Source organism: Heterodontus francisci, chromosome 15 (genome assembly GCF_036365525.1).
Source record: "Heterodontus francisci isolate sHetFra1 chromosome 15, sHetFra1.hap1, whole genome shotgun sequence".
In the NCBI taxonomy this organism is placed as follows: domain Eukaryota; kingdom Metazoa; phylum Chordata; class Chondrichthyes; order Heterodontiformes; family Heterodontidae; genus Heterodontus; species Heterodontus francisci.
In genome coordinates, this window is record NC_090385.1 from 23,942,757 (window position 1) to 23,962,645 (window position 19,889).

General features: G+C 41.9%; 2 protein-coding genes across 5 annotated transcripts in view; one reads left to right on the forward strand and one right to left on the reverse strand.

Moving 5' to 3' along the window:
* psmd10 (proteasome 26S subunit, non-ATPase 10) overlaps positions 1 to 5,422 on the forward strand; it is a 55,343-nt gene extending 49,921 nt beyond the window's left edge. Inside the window, exon 5 of the mRNA XM_068047242.1 lies at positions 3,616 to 5,422. Coding sequence (XP_067903343.1) covers positions 3,616 to 3,769 — 154 coding nt within the window. The 3' untranslated portion in view covers positions 3,770 to 5,422. The remainder of the gene's footprint in view (positions 1 to 3,615) is intronic.
* The window catches only part of cnpy3 (canopy FGF signaling regulator 3), a 68,097-nt gene that overhangs the window by 20,610 nt on the left and 27,598 nt on the right, over positions 1 to 19,889 (reverse strand). For 2 of the 4 annotated variants that reach the window (XM_068047240.1, XM_068047241.1), the window contains exon 7: positions 19,493 to 19,588. In XM_068047240.1, the coding sequence (XP_067903341.1) occupies positions 19,493 to 19,588 (96 nt within the window). Of the gene's footprint in view, positions 1 to 10,030; positions 14,132 to 16,739; positions 19,589 to 19,889 lie in introns of those variants that run through there. The other 2 variants (XM_068047239.1, XM_068047238.1) reach the window with 2 other exon arrangements.

Below are 19,889 nucleotides of genomic sequence, written 5' to 3' on the forward strand. Positions count from 1 at the left end.
ACAAAGATAGATAGGAAAGTATGTTGTGAAGAGGACATAAGCTTGCAGACTGATGTAGATAGGTTGAGTAGGCAAAATTCTGGCAGAGTATAATGTGGGAAACTCTGAAGTTGTTCACTTTGGCAGGAAGAATAAAAAAGCAGAGTATTACTTAAATGGAGAACGGCTGCAGAACTCTGAGGTGCAGAGGGATCTAGGTGTTCTAGCGCATGAGTCACAAAATGTTAGTATACAGGTACAGCAAGTAATAAGGAAGGCTAATGGAATGCTATCCTTTATTACGAGAGGAATTGAAAATAAAAGTAAGGATGTTATGCTTCAGTTATACAGGGCATTGGTGAGACCACATCTCGAATACTGTGTGCAGTTTTGGTCTCCTTTATTTACGGATGTGAATGCATTGGAGGAGGTTTGCTAGATTGATACCTGGAGTGAGCTGGTTGTCTTATGAGGAAAGGTTGGACAGACTGGGCTTGTTTTCACTGGAGTTTAGAAGAATGAGGGGAGACTTGATTGAAGTATATAAGATTCTGAATGGTCTTGATGAGGTGGATGTGGAAAGGATGCTTCCTCTTGTGGGGGAGTCCAGAACTAGGGGGCACTGTTTTAAAAATTAGGGGTCACCCTTTTAGGACTGATGAGATTTTTTTGAGGGTTGTGTGACTTTGGAACTCTCTACCTCAAGATGGTGGATGCAGGGTCATTGAATAATTTTAAAGTAGATGTAGATAGATTCTTGTTAGGTAAGGGAATCAAGGTTATCGGGGGTAGATGGGAGTGTGGAATTCGAGACACAGACACATCAGCCATGATCTTATTGAATGGCAGAGCAGGTTAGAGGGGCCAAATGGCCTACTCCTGCTCCTAATTCATATGTTTCCTCAGGAAGGTATATTATTTCTGAGATAGAGACATAGGATCTCCTCCTCCTCTCACCTGCACCCCCGTCACCCTTCCACAGTCGTATTTATGGGTGGCGAAAGCGTCCACATTCTCTTCCACTATCTGCCTGTACCTTTTTATGGGAATCTACTCTTTTAGGGTTTCCAGATCACAGGCTCCTGCTGAAGTCAGCATATCTGTGATGATGATATACACCAGCATGTCTACGATAATATTATACGCCAGCATCCAGTCGCATCCCAGTACCCCCATTCTGGGTTGGTCCCAATGCATTAAAATACATGTCCACATAGTTTGTAGGGGTCCTACCTTAAAACTTAGGGGTTTAGATACCACCCCAGCCACTGACTTGCCCAAAAATACTTTGAGTGCATAAGGTTTTCAACTAGACCATGGAGACTTTAGAGATGTTTTTGTATCAATTACTGTTGGACGTTCCCGTGTCAATTAGATAATTGTCTTTCCTTCCCTCTACAAGAATGTCTATACATGGTCTATCGCACTCATCGTACCTTTAGTGGGCACAGGTACTTAGGCCGGGTGCAGCTCCGTCAGGCTTGTTCTTTGCGTGGTTCCTCTCCTCCCTAAGTTCCTTTTTGTTGGGCCTTTTGTTCTTTCACTAGGCCTTCCAGTAGTTCCCTACAGCTAGGGGCACTTGGTTCAGGGATTTTTAAACCTTTATTTCCTTCTATCCATCCTTTTAAGTTCTTTATAAAATGACCTTTTCCTCCACAATTATAACAGACCCATTCATCTGTCCCCAAGGCTGGTTTGAAGGATTTTTCCCTATTTCACACACCTTCCCTTTAGGCTGATTCCCTTTATCCATCTCCCATTTCTCATCCTGATGAGATTCAAATAACCTTGTCATTTTCCGTAGCACCTTGACTGGAAATAACTGCAACAGTGATATTGGTGACAAATGCCATGAGTTAGACTGCTGTATGTCCTAATCCTTCAGTGGTGAATTCATGCCATAAGTTTCTTAAGAACTGGTGAGTTAAGAACTCACAGCAGTGAGTTAAGCAGTACAGCTAATGTCCGATACAGAATCAAAAGGGTGGGGGATTGTATCCGCTTTTGTAATAGTCATTTAGGGAAGCTAGCATTTAGGAATATCTAAAGTTTTTACCCTACCTTCACACGCACCAAATCTAAATATTTTAAAAGAATAACTACTGTAAATGCAGGAATTGCAATTATTCTCACCTGTAAAGGTTTTACGTGGCGCTGAAGATTTTCACATGATTTTAATTATGATATCCACTGTGCACCTATTTGCTGATGCAATGTAACATTCTGATGTCATAAAATTCACTCATTTAACGAGACTTAAATTTTAACTAGAAAATGCTGAGCTGTTTGACAGTGAGAGCAGTCTCAGTGAAACATGTCAAGTTTTTGATGGCAAGTTTTTTGTGGTTGTTGACATTCCTACAAATGATAAAAGTTCATTTTCTCTTCATTTACTATTTAACCACAACTTTAAAAGTGTCAAAAACCTTCTAAACTGAGTAATGCATAAAAAGAATGCAGTTAACTTCAGTTTCCAACTGCATCTGATGTGTTATTTTACCGAATATACATTTTTTTCAGGTTCACCAGATGCCTGTTATTACTTAACGATTTTTAATGCATGTAGGGTTGTTGATTGTAAAATTTATAACTGTGAACAAAGACTTGGATTTATTTAGTTCCTTGTGGAATCTCAAAACGTTTCATAGTCTTTTGAATTCCATTTATGAGAATGGATCTGGGGATTCTCTTCAGATTGATTTTGTGTTCATTAAGTAGCTACAGAGGCATCAGAAACAACCATCTTCTTGAATAAACACAATTCACGCTGCTGCTAGGTCTACAATGCCACTATTGTTCAGTCCAAGTGGTAGTAACATGAACATTGGCTGAAATGCAGAAAATTTGCTGTCACTATTGATTTCAGTGGGGGTGCAGAGCTATGATCATTAGCTGATTAACATTTTTGGCATGGTCCCTGTGGGGCAGTGCAAAAATCCCAACCGCTGATGGCATGGCAAAAGTAATGACATAAGTCACTCTTGTCATACTTTTCTGTAATTTCTGTTGCACCATCATGGCGTACACCATAGATGCGTCATTGCTCTGGTGGCCAGCTTCAGAAAATTCAGACCCAATTTCTTGGCTACTCCAATAGACAATAGGTAAATGTGCTACTGAACTGAACCAGTTCTGTATAATCTGTGGTCTGTGCTGAGAAGCTAATCTCTGCTAGGGCTGCAGTGTGCACTGTCTTTGCCCCTAATATATCTAGAGCTAGAGGAACAAAAGAAGCTGACAGGGTTCATGGTCCTGCCATCCAGTGAACCCTACTGTAAAATTCTCATGTGATGATCCAGCTGTCATGCCCCCAAACTCCTCCTCATGGACCTGTAGCCTACTAATATTGACTGCCAATATTTACACATGAAAATTGTTGCTTATGGAACTATATGCCCTCATATAATGCTAAGTATGTGCTGTTGTCCACTGAATGCAGCGGAGATGGTCTATTTCTGAAATAGTAATGTTAAACAGTTGAGTTCTACAGCTATGAGATATTAGGCAACTGGTACTGTACATTTTTGTTTTAACAGAATGCCAGCAAATATACATCTTGAAATTGCTGACCTTTTTTCCTACTGTATTTGGATTTTGAATGTGAGATAGATCTTTGATTTAAGCTTCTCCTTGCAGACACTTGGCGTGTGATGAAGAGCGAGCTGAAGAAGCCAAGCTTCTGGTAGAGAATGGAGCGAGTATTTACATTGAGAACAAGGAGGAAAAGACACCTCTGCAAGTGGCTAAAGGTGGTCTTGGCTTACAGCTGAGGAGAATAATAGAAGGTTGAAAATGGAGGTTGTTTTATGACTTCAGTCTGAACTGTGCTGTTTCCCTCAAAACATGGAATACGAGCAAGGTGGGGAAACTAAATTCTGAGAGCTTGTAATGGTTGTGTGCTACATGCTATCTCTCCAAGTATGTGCACAACACATGTTGTATTACTTGTAACTCACTTCATACTCAGACTTGTACCTGAAGGAAAGTCTTTTTTAGCACAGTTTCATTGGTAAAATATTCTTTGATCTCAACAGCTCTGCAAACATGAAACAAGACGTTTCATTAAGTACCTGTCAAAGCAGTGATAGCAACACTGATCATAGAATAAGTTCTCTTTCCAGTTTCAATAGTGTCAAAACTGTTCACTGATAAAGAATATCCAATGACCAAACTTGCAGCAATGTTGGGTAGTCACTGTATCCAACAGGTGGATTGGGTTTTGGCTTGAAAGATAGATGTCACTGGAAAACTAGAGATGTGAAAATATAAAATAGTGTGTTCAGTAATGTGTAGCTTCACGCCAATGTATCTCATATGTTATAATTTAAAAACAACTTGTGATAGTGTCTGGAAATTTCTGGGGATTGTCTTCAAATGATTAATATTCCAAATAAAATTATTTGTGAATCCTTTCTCCCCCACCCCTCTCATCTACTTTCCACACCAGATTTCTGCTCAGACCATTATTGAACGTGTATATGTTTGTACACATTTCTGCCCTTCCTTCCCCCCCCCCCCCCCAATATGCTAAACATTTTGAAATTTCACTCTCTCTTCCATGAATCAGCAGCAAAACTGTGTAGTTTTTAAAGTCATTACCTAGACTCAATTATTGACACAAACAGTAGAAGAAAACTTTATATTGATGAACTTTGCGAATGAATTGAGTATAGCAGAATTCTCAGCAGTTGAAGCAGTGGTCTTGTCCTTATTTTCATCAACCATTTATTTGGATATTTTGACTGCCTGTGACTATCCCATCTTCAGTTGAGGCTGAGGAGTCTTCTATCTGACTTTCATTTGGGGAGTTGGGGGAGGGGAGGAAAGGAATCATCAATGTGAAGCAGTAATTTTAACAAACTTTTATTTTGATCTTACTACTGGCACCAAACGCTGTTTAATGGAGTTACTGATTATCACCTTTTATTGTTGCCTCATTTACAGTTGGAACACAGACAGCAAGAGGGAGATAAACTACAAAATATTTAAAACAAAATGTTCTCTAGTTTTGTTTTTTGATGCTTTCTAAGGATATCTACTGATTCTGTGCAGTGTTAACATACATGTTGATTTCACAGCTAGAGCTGTCCAATACATTAGTGTAGGAACTAATGTTAAAACAAAAAAAGGTTGTATTTGCTGGGGTAAATGGACATTATCTTTTACTATGACAGTTCGGGTTGGATGAAAGGAGGTTATTGAGGGAACATTTGATATGTAAAACAATTGTAACACTGAAATAAAAACAGAAAATGCTAGAGATAGGCACAGCAAATCATATTTAAAGATGAAATTTGATTGAAAAAGCTAGCTATTCTTACAATCTACTGTTCACCCATATGTCTTGGTGTGTTCTGAATATGGCTCCTGTAATAAAGATGTGTATACAATAATTGCTTTGTTTAGCCTTCATCTAAAAATAAACTTCAATCTCTTTCTATAAGTACATGTAATTATTTTTGTGGAATATGACAATGTGTAATCTCTGTTCTTTATGATGCTGCATTCTACAACCACACCAGAGGAGCTTGGCTGGCCTTGGTTGGTTCTGGGGAAAATATGGGCTCAGCTCATCCATAAAAAATGACATTAGGCCACACACTTGACCTATTTTTACCTCATATTAAGAGGATTGTATTCCATTGTCCCTTACGTTCCTAGGCTTCACGCTACTATTCTGCAGTATTGCTGGATCAAACTCTACTTTGCCACTGACTCAGAGACCCTGCATCATCTCCCATCTGTTTCTGGACCATGCTGCACTCTTCCACTGGTTCCTGGATTAATCTTTGCGGTTCTTCTGTTTCCTGATTGCCCAATCCCACATTGAGCTGAGGTCAATGGCCTATGCCTTCAGTAAATACTGTCTCTACTGCTGATTTTTGAGAGGATTCTTGAGATGGACCCCAGCCTCAGCTGGTTCCTAGACTTCATTCTATTCCACTGCATTACTGTATAGCTGGACCTTACTGTGCTCTTAAACCAGTCTGTGAAACAACTTCACACTCAGTCATAAAAACATTACAGCACAGAAGGAGGCCCTTTGGCTCATCAAGTTTATATGGGCTGGCTGTAGAGCTATCCAATCTCATCTGCTGCTCTATTCCCATAGCCCTGTAAGCTTATTTCCCTCAAGTTCCTTTTGAAGTCATTGTCTCTGTTTCCAACACCCTCGCAGGCAGTATGTTCCAGGCATCAGTGCTCGTTCATAAAGTGTGTCCTCGCATTTCCCGCTGCAACCCTTGCCCAAAACCTTAAATCTGTCTCCCCTAGTCCTTGTACCATCAGCTAATGGGAACAGCTTTTCTTTGTCTACCTGGGCCGAAGGGCCTGTTTCAGTGCTGTATCTTTATCAAAATCTGTCAAACTTTTACAACGCTCAGATCTCCCTTCAATCACCTTTGCTCTGAGAACAACTGCTGCTTCGCCAACCTAACGTTGTAGCTAAATTCCCTCATTCCCAGAGCCATCCTAGTAAATAAAATCCTCCAGTTTCTGGGTTTAATTTCCAATTGTCTAACTTCCAGCTTCTCCAGAGAACTTGAGATCCTGTCCTCCCAAAGGTAACACTTTGGCCTTTGCTTCCAAACTCTAAGTTGCTCACTGACTTGTGCGCCTGAGCGATGCTCTGCTGGTTTCAAGGGCATGCTTCTAATCTGGTTCCTGAGTTGGACTCATTATCTGCTGATTACTGCACGAGAGAAGGCTTGGCAGTTTAAATCAACAGCCAGCTTAGCCTGATTATCCCTACCTGCTAAGATGCCACCAACCAATGTTGCAGGCCCTGGCACATCAACTGGGCAATAACCATAGGCAACTCTGCATGCAGAGCAGGTCATCAGAGTTGATGCCAGCTGCTCAAAGGACATCCGCAGCTATTATAATAACATAAGGCTGGCACAGCCAATGACTAATAGTCAACAGTAGGCTGAAGTTTATTTGTAGCTCCTTGTGAGCTTGCTGCAACACTGACCTATGGAGATGATGCAATGGAGCATCCTCGTAGCCATCTTGTACTGCACCACCTCCATTTCAACATTCATCAAACAAGAGGACCAGAACTGTACTGCAGCGTTACTGACCCAACTAATGCCTGCGCCTTAGGTTTTCATTCTCCTCATTTTTGCCTGTCAGTTTTCACCCTCTTTATTCATCAGTTTTTGTAAAGGCTGTTTGAAATGCTACTGAGGCTTTCTGAAGGCAGTTAAAATAAATTATGCTGCTCTTCTGATACCTTTAAATTTTCCTTCTATGCAATTTTCCATTCCCACTCCCACTGTAATATTGAGTACATCAAATCTGCCCCTCAAGCCATGCATAACGATACAAATGGACAGACCAACAAAATTGTCAGCATAGCACCCATTTCAAACCATGCAGATACGAAAAGCACGCCATTCAAAATATAGGCCAACAGCTCCAGTTAGAACAAGCAAAAGCATTAGGTGTGATGTGCCAGATGACTACTTCCTGTGTACTGTGATTTCACTCTCATCAATGCAAAGAGCACCTTGAATTTATGTTAAGGGACTTCAGGACTTTATGAGATTCTGCCCATTATAGTATCAAAGGATCAGATCGAAAGGTATGCTCAGCTCAGAAAAAAAAACCCAACCCAAACCCAACAGAACTACATCGGGTCCGAGCCCGACCTGGCCCGAGTCCTTCCATTTTTTCCTGTGCCCGACCCAATCCTGACCCGACCACTGGAATGTTCACTTTACCTACCTTCCGATTCCGTTCTTCACTTTTTCAGTTAGTGCAGATAAGCAACAATAACTGCAATTGTACTTGAAAGGTTGTTTAAAAAGATGAAGATTGGAGCCACCATGTCAGTGATTGTCTGGTCACAAGTTAAACAGAAACCCATGGAGTTGTACCCAGACAGGTTGTGCCACACTGTACCAGTATGCGTATTGCTTAAAATAAACACAGCAATTGCCCGAAGGCTCAGAAAATATTATACATTGCCTAGACTCCTGCTTTACAGGTTGAAATACTTGTTGCAAGTTTATCCAGTGAGCAGCTGAGATGCAGAGACCAGGAAGGTCCTGAGTGATTAGTTATAAAATATACAGTATTTATGTAAAAAAATAAACTGATCACTGTCAGCAGTCTAATCTACACACAGGTATGTACTGAAGTTCAATAAACTGGTGCAGTGTGGCACAACCTGTCTGGGCACAACTCTATGGGTTTCTGTTTAACTTGTGACTAAACAATCACTGACTTCGTAGCTCTAACCTTAATCTTTTTAAACAACCTTTCAAGTCCAATTAATACCGTGTGTCTCCGACTCGACCCGACCCGAGCCCGAAAGCCGGACCCAGAAGAGCGACCCGACCTGACCCAAACCCGACATGTCATCTGGTCCCGTCAGGTTCAGGTCGGGTAGCAGGCCTTTAATCAGATCTAGCTCTGCAGTCCTGCCACATCTAGTCCTGAATGGTGGTGGACAATTAAACAACTAACAGGAGGAGGAGGCTCCAGAAATATCCCCATTCTCAATGATGGGGGAGCACAGCACATCAGTGCAAAAGAAAAGGCTGAAGCATTTGCAACAATCTTCAGCCAGAAATGGTCCATCTTGGCCTCCTCCTGAAGTCCCCAGCGAGTCTTCAGGCAATTCGATTCACTCCACGTGACATAAAGAAACAACTGAAGGCACAGGATACCGCAAAGGCTACGGGCCCTGACAACATTCCGGCAATAGTACTGAAGGCCTGTGCTCCAGAACTTGCTGCGCTGCTAGCCAAGCTGTTCCAGTATAGCTACAACACTAGCATCTACGCAGCAATGTGGAAAATTGCCAAGGTATGTCCTGTACACAAACAGCAGGACAAATCCAACCCGGCCAATTACTGCCCCATCAGTCTACTCTCAATCATCAGTAAAGTGATGGAAGGTGTCATCGACATTGCTATCAAGTGGCACTTGCTTAGCAATAACCTGCTCAGTGACGCTCAGTTTGGGTTCCGCCAGGGCCACTCAGCTCCTGCCCTCATTACAGCCTTGGTTCAAACAAGGACAAAAGAGCTGAACTGCAAAATGAAATTAGGGAGCTAGGCAGCAGATTAAAAAGTAGGACCTCAAAGGTTGTAATCTCTGGGTTTCTTCCGGTGCCACGGGCTAGTGAGTACATGAATAGGAGGTTAGAGTAGATGAATGCATGGTTGAAGAGATGGTGCAGGAGGGAGGGCTACAGTTTCCTGGATCACTGGGCCTGTTTCTGGCGTAGGTGGGATCTGTATAAGATGGACGGGTTGCACCTGAACCAGAACGGGACTAACATCCTTGCTGGGAGGTTTGCTAGCGTGTTGCGGTGGTTTAAACTAATTTGGCAGGGGGATGGGATGCAGAGTGGAAGCACAGTAGGGGGTGATGTACAATCAAATATAGAAGAGAAGCTAAGTCAGTCTGGAGGGTAGAGCAAATATAGACCTGTTATGGCTCAAGCAAATAATGCAAGGTTGGATTGTATCTATTTTAATGCAAGGAGTCTTACTAGTAAGGCAGATGACTTGAAGATGTTGATTAACACATGGGATTATGATATTGCTATCACTGAGACATGGTTGAGGGAAGGGTAGGACTGGCAGCTTAATATCCCAGGGTACAGAATCTTCAGACGTGATAGGGTGGGGTGTAAAAGAGGTGGCAGTGCACTGTTGATTAAGGAGTCAATTACTGCAGTAAGGAGAGATGATATCTTAGAAGGTTCCTCTAACAAGGCCATATGGGTAGAACTTATAAACAATAAGGGGGCAATCACATGGCTGGGAGTGTACTACAGGCCTCCAAACAGTCAGGGGGAGATAGAGGAGCAGATATGTAGGCAAATCTCAGACAGGTGCAAAAATAATAGGGTAATAATAGTAGGGGATTTCAACTTCCCCTATAGTAGAGGGGATAACATAAGTGCAAAGAGTTTAAAGGGGGCGGAATTCTTCAAGTGCATTCAGGAGAGCTTTTTGAGCCAGCACGTAAAGAGTTCTACAGGAGGTTGGGGTGGGGGGGGAGAGTGGGGGGGGGGGGGGGGGGGGGCGGGTTACTGGATCTAATCCTAGGGAATGAAGCTCGACAAGTGATAGAAGTGTCAGTGGGGGAGCAGTTCGGGGATAGTGACCATAACTCTAAGATTTAAGGTAGTTATGGAAAAGGACATAGAGGAACCGAAAATAAAAGTACTGAATTGGGGGAAGGCAGATTTCAATATGATAAAACAGGATCTGGCCAAAGTGGACTGGGAGCAGCTTCTTATAGGAACGTCTGCATCAGATCAGTGGGATTCATTCAGAAAGGAAATAGTGAGGGTTCAGGTACAACATGTGTCAGTAAAGGTGAAGGGTTGGACTAACAAGTCCAGGGAACCCTGGATGACAAGGGATATAGAGGATTGGATTAGGAAAAAAAAGGAGGCTTATGGCAGATTCAGAGCGCTGAAAACAGCGGAGGCCCTAGAGGAGGATAGAAAGTGTAGGGGAGTACTTAAAAAAAGTAATTAGGAGAGCAAAGAGGGGGATTGAAAAAACACTAGCAGACAAGATAAAAGAAAATCCCAAGGTGTTGTATAAGTATGTTAAGGGCAAGAGGATAACCAGGGGAAAAGTGGGGCCCATTTGGGATCAAAGAAGCAATCTGTGTGTGGAGCCAGAGGACATAGATGAGTTTTTGAATGATTACTTTTCATCTGTGTTCACTATGGAGAGGAACGATGTAGGTGCAGTGATCAGGGAGGGGATTGTGATATATTTGATAAAATTAGCATTGAAAAGGAGGAAGTATTAGCTGTATTAGCAGGCTTAAAGGTGGATAAATCCCCAGGCCCAGATGAAATGTATCCCAGGCTGCAATGTGAGGCAAGGGAGGAGAGAGCAGGGGCTCTGACACAAATTTTCAAATCCTCTCTGGCCACAAGAGAGGTACCAGAGGACTGGAGGATAGTCAATGTGTACCATTATTCAATAAGGGTAGCAGGGATAAACCAGGTAATTATAGGCTTGTGAGTCTAACATTAGTAGTAGGGAAATTATTGGAAAAAATTCTGAAAGACAGGATTAATCTCCACTTGGAGAGGCAGGGAGTGATCAGGGACAGTTAACATGGCTTTGTCAGGGGGAGATCGTGTCTAACAAATTTGATTGAATTTTTCGAGAAGGTGAGTAGATATGTAGATGAGGGTAAAGCAATTGCTGTAGTCTACATGGACTTCATTATGGCTTTTGATAAGATCCCGCATGGGAGATTGGTTAAGAAGGTAAGAGCCCATGGGATCCAAGGTTATTTGGCATATTGGATCCAAAATTGGAAGGAGGGCGTTTTTGCGAATGGAGGCCTGTGGTCAGTGGGGTATTGCAGGGATCGGCGCTGGGATCCTTACTGTTTATAGTGTACTTTAATGATTTAGACGTGAATATTGTAGGTATGATCAGTAAGTTCACAGACAACACGAAAATTGGTGGTTTTGTAAATAGTGAGGGGGAAAGCCTTAGATTACAGGACGATATAGATGGGCTGGTAAGATGGGCAGAGCAGTGACAGATGAGTTTAATCCTGAGACGTGTGAGGTGATGCACTTTGGAAGGACTAACAAGGCAAGGGAATATACAATGGATGGTAGGACCATAGGAAGTACAGAGGGTCAGAGAGACCTTGGTCTACTTGTCCATAGATCACTGAAGGCAGCAGTACAGGTAGATAAGGTGGTTAGGAAGGCATAGGAATACTTGCCTTTATAGCCGAGGCAGAGAATATAAGAGCAGGGAGGTTATGTTGGAGCTGTATAAAATGCTAGTTAGGCCACAGTTGGAGGACTGTGTACAGTTCTGGTTGCCACACTACAGGAAGGATGTGATTGCACTGGAGAGGGTGCAGAGGAGATTCACCAGGATGTTGCCTGGGCTAGAGCATTTCAGGTATGGAGAGAGACTAAAAAGGCTAGGGTTGTTTTCCTTGGAACGGAGAAGGCTGAGGGGGGGACCTGACTGAGGGAGGCGGTGGCGTACTGGTATTGTCACTGGACTAGTAATCCAGAGACCCAGGTATTGCTCTGGGGACATGGGTTCGAATCCCACCACAGCAGAAGGTGGAATTTGAATTCAATTAATAAATCTGGAATTTAAAGCTGGTCTAATGATGACCATAAAGCCATTGTCGATTGTTGTAAAAACCCATCTAGTTCACTAATGTCCTTTAGGGAAGGAAATCTGCTGTCCTTACCTGGTCTGGCCGACATGTGACTCCAGATCCACAGCAATGTGGTTGACTCTTACATGCCTGCGAAATGGCCTAGCAAGCCACTCAGTTCAAGGGCAATTGGGAATGGGCAATAAATGCTGGCCTGGCCTGCGACACCCACATCCCATGAAAGAATATAAAAAAAAGGTATACAAAATTATGAGGGGTATTGATAGGATCGATAGAAAGAAACTTTTTCCCTTAGCGGAGGGGTCAATAATCAGTGGGCATAGATTTAAGGTAAGGGGCAGGAGGTTTAGAGGGGAGTTGAGGAAAATTGTTTTCATTCAGAGGGTGGTTGGAATCTGGAACACACTGCCTGAAGGGGTGGTAGAGACAGGAACCCTCACAACATTTAAGAACTATTTAGATGAGCACTTGAAATGCCATAGCAAACAAGGCTACGGGCCAAGTGCGGGAAAATGGGATTAGATTGGACGGGTGCTTGATGGTCAGCGCATGCACATTTCAGTGCTGTAAAATCTATGACTCTAGGTGAGGTGAAAGTGACTGCCCTTGACATTAAGGCAGCATTTGATCGAGTATGGCATCAAGGAGCCCTAGCAAAACTGGAGTCAATGGGAATAAGGGAGAAAACTCTCCACTGGTTGGAGTCATACCGCATAGTTGTGGTTGTTGGAGGTCAATCATCTCAGCTCCAGGATATCACTGCAGGAGTTCCTCAGGTTAGTGTCCAAGGCCCAAGCATCTTCAGTTGCTTCATCAATGACCTTCCCTCCATCATATGGTCAGAAGTGGGGATGTTCGCAGATGATTGCTCAATGATCAGCACCATTCGCGACTCCTCAGATGCTGAAGCAGTCCATGCAGAAATGCAGCAAGACCTGGACAATATCCAGGCTTGGGTTGATAAGTGGCAAGCAACATTTGCACCACACAAGTGCCAGGCAATGACTATCTCAAACAAGAGAGAATCTAACCATCTCCCCTTGGCATTCAAAGGCATTACATCACTGAATCCCCCACTATCAACATCCTGGTGGTTACCATTGACCAGAAACTGACCTGGAGTAGCCATATAAATACCGTGGCTACAACAGCAGGTCAGAGGCTAGGAATCATGCGGCAAGTAACTCATCTTCTCAGTCCCCAAAGCCTGTCCACCATGTACAAGGCACAAGTCAAGAGTGTGATGGAATACTCTCCACTTGCCTGGGTGGGTGCAGCTCCAACAACACTCATGAAACTCGACACCATCCAGGACAAAGCAGCCCGCTTGATTGTCACCCCATCTACGAACATTCACTCCCTCCACCACCAATGCACAGTGGCAGCAGAGTGTACCATCTTCAAGATACACTGCAGCAATGCACCAAGGCTCCTTTGACTGCACCTTCCAAACCCACAACCTCTACCACCTAGAAGGACAAGGACAGGAATTGCATGGGAATACCACCACCTGCAAGTTCCCCTCCAAGCCACACACCATCCTGACTTGGAACTATATCACTGTTCCTTCACTGTCGCTGGGTCAAAATCCTGGAACTCCCCTCCTAACAGCACTGTGGGTGTACCTACCCCACATGGACTGCAGCGGTTCAAGAAGGCAGCTCACCACCACCTACTAAAGGACAATTAGGGATGGGCAATAAATGCTGTCCTAGCCAGTAATGCCCACATCCCATGAATGAATGAAAAAAAAAAGCTGACTTATAATACAGCAAATAAGTGTTGTACACCATCGCAAGGTTGTTCAACTTTTCTGTGACTGATTTTTATGTCGGAGGCAGCTGCATAGAGATCATCTCACACATTTACCAGGAATTGCTGTTTATCATTTGTATTCAGTAGGACAATGTTTTTGGCAGATTGGTTATGGTAGCTGGGCTTGGAGTGTTCCAGCAGGGCCTCCTTCCTTCTAAGTTGGTATACCTTGGCATAGCTCCTACAAAGGCTGTAGAACGACAAAACAGAATATCAATACCTCCACTGTCAGCCCTTCATATTCCATGTTCTCTCTCAATCCTCTCAAGTGCTGCTAGGTTTCTTCTCGGTTGGTTAGGGAATCTTGGGCAAAGTTGGTAGAGGTTAACTTCCAAGTTAAAAATGAACTGGTTATACGATGTAAGTTCCTGGGGCAAAGATAAAGCAGGAGCAGAAGGGTACTCTAGTTGCCACCTGTTTGGTGTGAATAGGTAGCATAATGGTTATATTACTGGACTAGTAATTTAGAGGCCTATACTAATGATTCATGAGCTCACATCCCATCATGGCAGCTGGGGAATTTAAATTAAGTTAAATAAATCTGGAATTAAAATGCTAGTTATCAGTAATGGCGACCATGAAACTACCAGATTGTTATATAAAAAAAACCATCTCATTCATTAATGCCCTTTAGGGAAGAAAATCTGCTATATTGGTTATATATGACTGCAGACCCACAGCCATGTGCTTGATGCTTAACTACCCTTTGATCTGTCCTCGCAAGCTTCTCTGTTGTATCAAAGTAGGCAATGGTTCAAGAAAACAGCCTACCATCTTCTCAAGGGAAATTAAGGATGACCAATAAATGCTGGCCTTACCAGCAATGCTCACATCCTGTGACTGAATAAAAAAATCTGCATTCTTAGCATGTGATTTCCCTACAACCAAGGTGTATATGGATGTTTGAAAATGTTGGACAGGAAAAGACCAACTGAGCAATGTAGCAGACTCATTACGTAGCGCGATACAGACATTCCCTACCCACCAATTGCTATCATTTGAAAAGGGGCCCGGATGCTACCAGATGGGGAGCGTTACTATTTTCTTTTATCTGCCACCAGAAGGAGGAGCTGTCATTCCCTCCCAAATTTTTCTCAAATATCGTGCATCATCATTCTGAATTGATACAAATCATTAAGATAATGAATATACTCAGCTATAATGGAAAATAAGTGAGATGTATTATCTGGATAATTTATACAAACAGGATATTTGAAGTCTGATATCCATCAAAGACTTAGATGTTTAGACAGCAATCAGTTCAAAGATGGAATTTAATATTCTACCAGCCAAGAAGCCAGAAAAGCTCTAACACATACTCTTGAAATAATACCAAACTTTATTTTTGTGGAGGATCATGCAATATAAATAAGATGGCAGAGTAAGTGAATCAACTTGTGATTTTGGGATGTGTGTTTTGTAAAAACCATTTTGTGAAATTTTGAGCTCAGATTTAGGTAATCTCTGCCCCAGCAATGTGCCCTAACCTCAAAAGACTCTCTCTAGTGCCTGTGTGTGAAATTTTTCATTCCCCCACTTATCCATTTCTAGTCTCTCTGGTTGAGATTACGAGTCAGTGCCGAATTATACTATGGCCGTGCTTCTATTGTGAACCGGGTTAAAACTGTCCAAATTCATTTCAGAAAATCACAGGTCTCAATATTCCAATCCAACACCAGCCCAGACAGCGAGTGGATCACCCATTTTCAGCTGGAATTTGGTTCTACTGGCATTTTTACCCTTTTGCTACCTGCAACATCTTTCTGGTAAAGGGGAAGGGGCAGTTGGGGGTGTATCTTCCAGTTATCAAGGAAGCTCTTTGAGAGTTTCTGGGCTATGCCAAGAATTCTGCCTACTATACCCTTATAAAAAAAACCTTCGACACTTTCCATTTTCCAATCTATTTTTAAATAATTCAAATTTCAAATAAAATCTTTATGAGCAGGAGATGGAAGAGATTCCATTCCCTTAGCTGCCCTACCCACCTATTTTCAGATTATAGGCCTGAGCTTTCTGCTTTTCCCTCACTGATTTTTTTTTGGCGAATGTAAGGAGTGGAGCTGGAAAGCACTGCTGTGTTGCCATGGGTTTCAGGTAGGACGCCTTACCAAGTTAAAGGTGCTATGTAAATACACATTGTTGTTGTGATTGCTCCTGAAGGGGTAAACTGTGACCACTTTATATTTGGATGACAGGTAAATAATTAATGCATGCAACTGAGGGAATCACTGCCTCTGTCATATTCCCTGCTATTTGCACTCTTAGAATCCTGGATGCAGGGTTAGCTCATTAGATTTCAGAATCCACTGTACACAGGTCAAGGAAGTAGTTGTCGGGTAAAAATTTAAGAAGAAAAATAAATCAACAGACTACTTAATAGGCTGCCTATTTCTTCTGCTCTGTTAGCTTCCCAAGGCTTGCTACAGCAAGCTTCTGCCCCCAGATTGACGTAACTTATTGGTGGAACAAGCAAGCTCCCCTCTACCATATGCAAATTGTCCCAGGTCCAGACTTACAGCTTAGGACAGTGAGGGAGTCCTGTCCTGCCTGAAATTTGTCACAAGTCAGGCAGGGAAAAGTGTGCATTTTCTAACACAAAACTTATCTTACCCCAAAGATAGTTTCAGCCAATACTCTAGACAAGTCTCAGACAAAATTCCAGACAAGAGAAAAATAACAAGACATTATAAATCCATATATTTTGAAAAAAAAACTAAATTTTGGAAAAGGTTGATGCTAGGGAGCGGAGGCTGGGGGAGGGTTAGGGTGTTGAGTGAAGTTGACTTTTGCTCAGTTGATTCAATGGCAAATTCATTCATTTAATAAAAGGTACATAAAGAATATCCTAGTTGGAAATGTGAACATAAAGCAAGATTTAGGACACACATAGGTGTTTGCAGATTAAATATATGACTGTAACACAACCTGCATCCTATTGAGTGTTCAGGTTTAAAAACAATGAATAAAAACAAAAGCAGAGCTGGTCAGCCAGCTTCTGGAAGAGTTCTGAAGAAGGGTTTCAATCTTCATTTCCCCTCCATTCAAATAAAAGCAACTACACTCTAGATTTCCCTCACCCCACAGCATTATTCCCCAACTGAGATCACATAGGTGACCATCCTCCAAACCTCTGCCTCTGGACTCTGAGGAGGTTCGCAGCAGTGGCCTGATGTAATTTGCCCACCCACTTTCCTTACATGTTTGAGAAGGAATGCAGGGCAGTGAAGAGGGGGGGGGGGGGCGGGCACGGTGGGTTATAAAGCACCAGTCTTCTGTAAGGAGCCTGTTTATTTCGGTATATTTGTGAGTGCAAACACACATCCGGCTACAGGTGTTTGCAGCACTCTGCCAAGTTGTAATATGAGGTCCATTTTGACTAATTCCTGCTGCCAATAAAGAGCATTCCTGACATTTGAATAAGAACAGTTAAACTGGACAATTTCCAAAGAAGTCCAGAAAAACACTTCAAAGTTACAGAGAAGGACCAGCCTTTAATTAGCTTTAAATTATTCTGATACTGTGAAATTGTGCTACAAGAAGTCAATCAGAATGAGCATAAAAGCCACATGCAACAGGCATATGGAAGGATCTAATTGGGGTTTTAATACATAAAAAAATTACTTTTCCCAGAGGTTAGTGTGCCTACATTTGGGTAGATATATGTTGTGAATTTCCACACCACTGCACCCCAAATGATTAGTGATTTCCATCGTAAGTAATAGCACGTTACTGGTTACTGATTTACAGAAGTCACTAGCAGAAATGAGTGGAAAATTCCCAGAATCAATGTAACTGTGTCTATTACATGCCTGAGTACTGCAAGTCTAGGGACCTTTATTTCACTGAATGAATGATGTTGGTTATTAATAAGCCTATGTGCATGTTTGTCTGTATGTGTCAATTTGGATAAATTCACAAACCGTGTGAATGAGAGGGGACTAGTTTATTCAGGTCATTCAAACCCCAAGACCACATTATAGCCTTGAAATGGCAACATTACTTTAAAAGAAAGAAAACTGGATGGTCACTTGAGGGAAATAAACATTGAGGAGTATGGGGATAGAGCTGGGCAATGGGGCTGAATGGATTGCTCTAGAGAGCCAGCATGGAGTCAATGGGCCGAATGGCCTCTTTTTGTACTCAAACAACTGTGACTCTATGTTGCTGCTGACTTTTATCATGTGACTTTGCACTTTATGGTAGACAGGAGTTTAGTTTTTTTTTTAATCCAAAAAGCTGACAGTATTTTTTTTTTAATCGTTCCTGGGAGGTCAGTGTCACTGGCGAGGCCAGCATTTGTTGCCCATTCATTGTTGAATGCACACACTTATTTGGTTATAATGCTCAGTTATGAGTCACTTTTATGTAGTACATGAAAGAACTATGTGCTTTTGACATCTATACAAAATTCAAATTCTACACAAGCAGTGTAGGTCAAAATGAAAGCTAGAGGATATTGATTTAAGGTGATTTCGTAAGTCAAATTCTGTTTTTATTACATGGGATTCCACAATTTTTAACCAATGTTTTAGAGCTCACATTTAGTAATCCCATTTGGCTTTCCATGAAAATAGAAAACCCATGACTTTGCCTTTAGTGGGGCTGTTAATCCCTACATACAGAATCATTAGCTTACAGGAACTAAATAAGTGAACTTCTATTTTCCTGCTATTGAAAACCAGTAACCTTTAGAAGCTATAACTGATTTTATATTTCAGCTTTGGTGCGTTCTTCATTCTGGGTCACTCCTTGGTGTCTTAATGGATAATAAATCATTGGATCTGCTTTCAAGCACCCGTCAACCTTCACAACATTGCATTGCGAAATATAAGGGCACATCATCTACCTCAAAACAACTCATGCTTTGAATGCTGTGGCATCATTTCCTGACTCAAATCCCCAAAGCAGGTCAAAATTCAGACACAAAATTAACCATTTATGAATTCTTATCCACTGCCTAAACTACAAGAGGTGTGATACTAACTAATTTTCCCCACTCCTACAACTTTGGATCTACACATGTCCAATGTAATGTTTTAAAATTACCCTTAAAAAAAAAAGGCAGGATAGGGACATTCAAGCATAAAATGTCAACAGTGAGTTGCTTAAATTCAAGCAATAGAACAGAGGACACAGTCTGTGTTTTGTTCTATATCCAGGTCGCTCAGATATAGGAAGGGATGGAAGAGCATGGGTTATTGCAGTGGACCATGATGTATAAACAGACAAACCAACAATCAGATAAGTGACCTTTTTTTTGCCAATGTATCTGATTAATTTAAAGCTACTTAAATTCATATTCAGAACGGTCTACTGGGTTCAGATTACTGTCCATTTACCAGTAATGTTCTTTAACACACTGCTCTGAACCAGTGCTTTCTGGCCTAGTCCTTCAGTCTTTACAGTTCATCAGGTCTGCGGGATGGAGGTGATTTCTGTTGGGTTTGCTCATCATCAGACGACATGTTTTTTTCCCCTTCCCCGTCACTGTCATCCTCTTGTCTCTTTTTCTTCTTTCCTTTTTTATCTTTCTTTCTATTCCCTTCCTTACCCTCTTTATCCTTATTTTTCTTCTTTTTCTTCTTCTTCTCCTCATTGATTGCTGCAGGGTCCCCCTTCCGGCTATTCCACTTTTCCCTCAAACATTCTAAAATAGATTCAGATTAGTGCATTAATTGTTGATACACTTTGTGCAGGAACCTTCTTTAGCACATATGGCATAAAATATAAATGATATTTTACTGTATTGCTACTGTGAAAATGCAATGGCTTCATTTGTGCATTCCCAGACATGACATTTGTCTCCATTGCCAGCGATAAGACTACCACCATTTAACATCAGGGAATATACTATAAACCAGCAAATGCAGCCTCGAGACCAGTTCCACAGAAAACAATCCCTTCCTGTCACCTGACAGTCTGTCATGATGATGCATTTTCAAGAAAAC